General features: G+C 27.0%; 1 protein-coding gene across 1 annotated transcript; it reads left to right on the top strand.

Annotated features, from left to right (window-relative positions):
* The first annotated feature begins 3,126 nt into the window (after nt 1–3,126).
* On the top strand, nt 3,127–4,584 carry LOC148206624 (uncharacterized). The gene is made up of 2 exons (XM_088114041.1): nt 3,127–4,131; nt 4,253–4,584. The coding sequence occupies exons 1-2, from the start codon at nt 3,127–3,129 to the stop codon at nt 4,325–4,327; spliced, it is 1,080 nt and encodes a 359-aa protein (XP_087970167.1). The 3' UTR covers nt 4,328–4,584.
* Nucleotides 4,585–6,000: the final 1,416 nt, after the last annotated feature.

Genomic DNA, 6,000 nt, shown 5'->3' with positions numbered 1-6,000 from the left:
TTTAATACTTTGCTAAAATAACATTCATTGTCTTTCAACAGTTTGACTAATTTTATATATGAAAAGTTTTCTTATATCTCTAACTGATCTTATTATATTCTTAATTATATATTTGTTTTCTTTTATGCGATTTTATTTAATAAGTATCAAGTTGATTCTAAAACAAATTTAATTATTTTTATTTATTTCTAATATTTTTATTTTGTGGGTTGTTTTTATAATGTAAAATAATATTGTTATATTTTTTATATAATTATTTTTATTTTCTAACTCATTATGTATTCTATCACTAGAATTGTATAAAAAATTGTATATTATTATAATATTTTAATATTATTGTTATGAATATTTTTTATTATCATCCAACATATATTGAAGTTCAATAGATGAAATATTTATATTAAATTTTAATTATTATAATTTAATGTTTGTTCTTTGTGTGATTTCATTAAAGTGATGTATTATAATTTTTACTAACATATAAAAATAGATATTTCATTATAATTTATATTTTTAAATTTGAAGATTTTTTTTGTAATTTTTAAAAAATATTTTTAAATTTTATCAATTTTGTTTCATTAACTTTTACAAGTTTAATAAATATTTTAATTTTCATGAAATTTTATTTGATACTCCCATTTGACATGTATATAACTATAATTTTTTTCTAAATATTTGATGTTGAAGAAACAATTATATGTTTTTTGATATTTAATATTTGATAATATCATGTATTTTTTAAGAATATTTTATAATTTCATAAAAAAATAATTAATTAATATTAAAACATTAAGAAATCAAGTATGATAGGAACAGAATAGAAAGTATATCCATTATATGGTGGAAATAGAGATGAGACAAAAAGAAAATTATACTCATTAAATTTATATTATGTGTATAAATGAGAATAATTAAAGAAAAAAAGTATGGGATAACAAAACTCGTCCTGTCCCATTATCGTCATTCATCCTTAGTTTTTAAAAAAAAACATGACAAAAGATCTTTTAATATGTAAGAAAATAAAAAATAAATTTTCTAAGCAAGTGTGTCGATTTACAATGGTTTGAAATTGCACCGAAATATTTATTTTTAAGATGTTATAAATTGATGAAACAATTGTTTGTTATATTACAAAAGTAAATTATATTAATCTCTCTTTCTACGGATTTTATTTATCTTTCTCTTTATCTAAAAAATAATAATTTACAAAAAATAAAAAAAAAATTGTAAGCTATGTTTTTTATTTCACATTTTTTGAATGAACGGGAGATGATAATCGTAGTTGAGCTCTCCTTTTCTTTTTATAGGATTTACTGGCCTGGTGCTAATAATATAATTTTGACGGCCGCTACTTCATGTACCTCCTCTTTTTTCCTCCTTGCACCTCCATAAATTATAATATTTCTATTTTATCCTTTATTAAAAGATAATAAAAACTCTAAAACCTTAATTTGACATTCCCTTTCCTTAAGCCATAAAATACCCTGCACCTTTCTCACTTTTTGTTTCATTTTCTTCTTTTTGATAAAGTTGTGTAGGATTGAAAATTGAAGGCCGAATCCCCCTCCCCTATGTGATGGGAGGTGAAGGATTTAAGGGGAAAGAGAATTTGGAGAAAACTAATTTTAAAATCAATTTTTTATATTCCAAAAAAGTCATTTTAAAATCAATTTTATATATTCCAAAAAACTTGTTCTAGAAATTATGCTTTGGAAATTTTATTTGATAACTTTTATTCTAGAAATTTCGAAAAACTTTTCCCGAAGGTAAATAATCCAGAAATCACCTTTGTGAAGTGTATTTTTGTAAACATACTAAACTTTTAACTCCAGGAACAACTAATTTCACGATCATTGGAATCTTGATTAAATTGGATGATGACTAAACCATTAATATTACAAATTATTGCATTTTTCATATTAATCTTTTTGCAATAATAGTGTTTTTAATAATAGAACTATTTTTACAGGTATAACAATAATGATGATAATTAATATCTTAGTACAGATTGATATGAGATACAGTGTATAATCATCAAAGAAAATTAGATGTTATTGTATGATTGAAAGTGAATTTAACTTTATAATTGAAGAAAAAGAATTAGGTAAGACATGTGACTAAAAACAGTTAACTATATTCTTTGGTTGAGATTAATTATTAGTATAAATTCAACTAATAGTTCGCGTCCGATTATCCAAAACAACTACAAATTTATAATCTAATTATGAAAATAAGGATTTTTAAAATAAATAAATCTCATTTGGATATTGTAATAAGTTGATAAAGACTCTTTCTAATTAAAGAAAAATAAACTTTATAATTAAATTATACTTTATGCATACCATATTATAAGAATAAGACTATTTTGTTAAAATTGTATTAAAAAAAAGTTTATATTTATTGTTATTCTCAATCTGTGTTTAAAAATCAGTAAATAATTTGGAAGGAAGAACAATAAATATATTTGCAATAGAAAAAGAGTCAAGTAGATGTAACATCATTTTAACATTAAAAGTTTGATAATAAAAAAACCTCGATATATCTTAAAATATCAGTTTAAAATAAGTACATTTCTTTTCCAAAACTAACATATGTATAAGAAAAATGCTTGGACATTATGCTTTTCTACCATATTTAGAACATGTATTCCTGAACTTTTTTTTAAATACCAACAATAAAATGAACAAATTCCTTACATTTGTCTCCTATCTAATTTCGTTTTAGGTTGAGATAAATATTGTAAAAAACATTAACAATTCCCTTAACCAGATGATAGGATGCTTAAAGAAAGACAGTAATGTATATTTTTTATTTCACATGTTCATTCATATTTTTTATTTCACATGTTCGTTCATATTTTTGAGGAGAAAATATGAATAAGAAAAAGATAAGCACCATTCCTGTTGGAAATATGTCTGTAGTGAGGAGAAAACATCACCTTGGTATGTTGGTTCATCAGATATTAACAGAATATGAGACCTGGTACTAACATATAGGTCACATGTAGATATGATAGGTAAAATTGCATTCTCATTAACATATGAGTCTCAACCATAACTCATAAACATGCACCATACCATATAAATAATCAACAACCCAAATCTTTGTACCAAATCATATCCAACAATGGCTCCAATGTTCTGGGCACTTGCTTTGGGCTGTCTTTGCTTCTCACTAGCCTCAACAAGTGCCCAAACACAAGGACATGCTCCATCAAAGTTGCCAACTTCAACCCCAACTGCACCAATAACAGCATCATCTTCTCCCACTTCTTCTGCAAACAAATCACCAACCATAACTCACCCACCTGCAACTGCACCAGCAACTGTTAAACCACCACTTCCTAAGGTTGCATCTCCAACATCATCTGTTCCTGTTCCTGTTAAATCACCATTTCCTAAGGCTACATCTCCAACATCTGCTCCTGTCAAAACACCACTTCCCAAGATTACATCTCCAACATCTGCTCCTGTTAAAACACCACTTCCTAAAACTACATCTCCCACATCTGCTCCTGTTAAAACACCACTTCCTAAGATTGCATCCCCAATATCTGCTCCTGCTCCTGTCAAAACACCAGTTCCTAAGACCACATCTCCGACATCTGCTCCTGTCAAAACACCAGTTCCTAAGACAACATCTCCCATATCTGCTCCTGTTAAAACACCAGTTCCTAAAACCATATCTCCAACATCTGCTCCTGTTAAATCACCACATCCAAAAACTACATCTCCAACATCTGCTCCTGTTAAAACACCTGTTCCTAAGCCTGTTTCTCCAAAATCTGCTCCTGTAAAATCACCAGTTCCCAGGGCTATATCTCCAATATCTGCTCCTGTAAAACTACCGGTTCCAAAGATTATATCTCCAACACTTGCTCCGGTGAAATTACCAGTTCCTGAAGCTATATCTCCAGCATTTGCTCCTGTTGAATCGCCGGTTCCAGTGACTGCATTTCCAATATCTGATCCTTTTCCATATCCTGATCCCATAGTTACAGCTCCAATATCTCCTCCAGTGAAACTACCAACTCCACGAGTTAAACCATCATCATTAGCTCCTGCAAAATTACCAATCGCCAAGGTTTTACCACCGCCATCTCCTCCTTTGAAATCACCACCTCCCATTGCGGTAATCCCCCAACTTAAACTACATCATGCATTAACTTCTCACAAACCTTATGAAAATGTTGTTGTTATTATTTAATAATAGCTTTCATTAATAATATCAATGTTTACTTTTTGTTTTACAGAATAGTGCAGCAGGGAAAAAGATATGGTGGAGTATTGGAGTAGCTATTTCGATTTTGTTATCTGTCAGCATCTGAGACGAGCACCAGCTGCTATATATATATGTGACCACCATGGATTCACCCTAAATGGCCATTGGGTTTTGAAAAACTTGAAAAGTCATTATTACTCAAAAATGATAAATTGTGATCATTTTTTTTCTTTGCTTCAAATACGAATGAAAGAGTTATTATTTAATAATCAGGAAATTCAGTTAACTTCTGAAGGCCTTATTATTTGTGTTTGACTAAGAACCTTGATGTGATTATAAGTTAAACTGAATTTCACATTTCAGAGAGGGAGTATAAACAAGATATCCATGTTTGATATGGAAAATATAGAGATGAACTCTAAAATATTCCATGTAGAATATTATATAATATTATTCCTCTTTAATTATTTTACCAGTACAAGATGTTATTTGCACATATTATTATCCTGGTTTTTTATTTCTAACTAATTCAATATTATTGAAAGATTTATTTTTCAGTAAAATAACAAGTCCGTCATAAATAATAGCTAAAATGCATTAGTGATTAAAAAAAAAATCTCCAATAAATCAGTAAAAATTTGGTACTTTGAAGCACAAACATTTTTCAAAAGGTTATTTTATTTCCACTGTTTTTATTTATTTCACAGACAATAGAAACTAAGAAAAGACAGTTGCTAAATCTTAGCATTGGAAATTTGCTCTTCCTATAACTCTTATTTTCCTCAAACTTGTGTTAAGTGGAAAATTTTCTAAATATAAATATGGTGTAAGACTTTGTATATACGTGGTGCCATGATTGTGGGTTTAGTCATAACAAATATTAACTACCTACAATTTCTTCAAAAACAAATAAAATTTAAAAAATATAAATACTTTCTTTTCATCTACTATAAAAGGTGATAAAATAGATTATGTCGGTTTCTTTAGTTTCAATATGTAATCAGTGTATTAACTATAGATTAAAGTGAGTTATCAATCCTTTCCACATCAGGAATTACACTAATGAAAGAATATTAATGACAATAAATTATGAGAGTTCTAATGTCATGATAAGTAATGTATTGACAAACTTATTAATATATAGTAAATTTTGCTACGTTAGTAAGTCACTTGCTATTCATTAATATTAGAATTTTTATGAGTTTTTTTTTTAATGTTGGAAGTAAGTCTTCTTATCAAACTTAAAGGAATGACACACCATATTTGAGAAAAAGGAATTGTATATTAAGATAAAATAGTTTGGCTTATTTAGAAGCCTTCCAGGAAAGCAAATGTAAAATTGATTTAGAAACAACATGGCAATAAAGTAGGAGAAATTAATGCAACTAAGGGTGTGTTCACATGATTTGTGGGAGATTATTTGGGAAGAGTAATTGAATGGATTTCAGGGTAATTTTTTTATTGTTTTTTTGAGTGAATTTGTGGATAATTGAGAGTGGATTTGGAAGTAAAGTTTGTGAAAATTAGTATAGGATTTGATTGATGTGATAGATTTAAAAAATTTGTTTAATTTGTAGAAATTAAATATTACCAAAATGCCCCTAGTTATTAAAGTAATATAAAATGATATTTGTTAATGTTATATTTAATTGTAAAAATGTTTATAAAGAATAAAAATTTTAAAATAATTATTAAAATAAATTTTTAAAAAGTAAAAAATTATAATTTAATAAAATAAATTTATTTTTAAATGTAGTATTTGTTTGTAATATAATTTAT

Source organism: Vigna umbellata, chromosome 1 (assembly GCF_029865625.1).
Source record: "Vigna umbellata cultivar VRB3 chromosome 1, Vumbellata_1.0, whole genome shotgun sequence".
Taxonomy (NCBI): Eukaryota; Viridiplantae; Streptophyta; class Magnoliopsida; order Fabales; family Fabaceae; genus Vigna; species Vigna umbellata.
Note: the sequence above shows the minus strand (reverse complement) of the source record. Positions and strands in the feature narration are given on the sequence as shown.

Coding starts and splice junctions, on each gene's coding strand:
- LOC148206624 (XM_088114041.1), top strand. CDS start 3,127: ATGGCTCCAATGTTCTGGGCACTTGCTTTGGGCTGTCTTTGCTTCTCA. Junction 4,132..4,252: donor AATCACCACCTCCCATTGCG/GTAATCCCCCAA, acceptor TTTGTTTTACAG/AATAGTGCAGCAGGGAAAAA.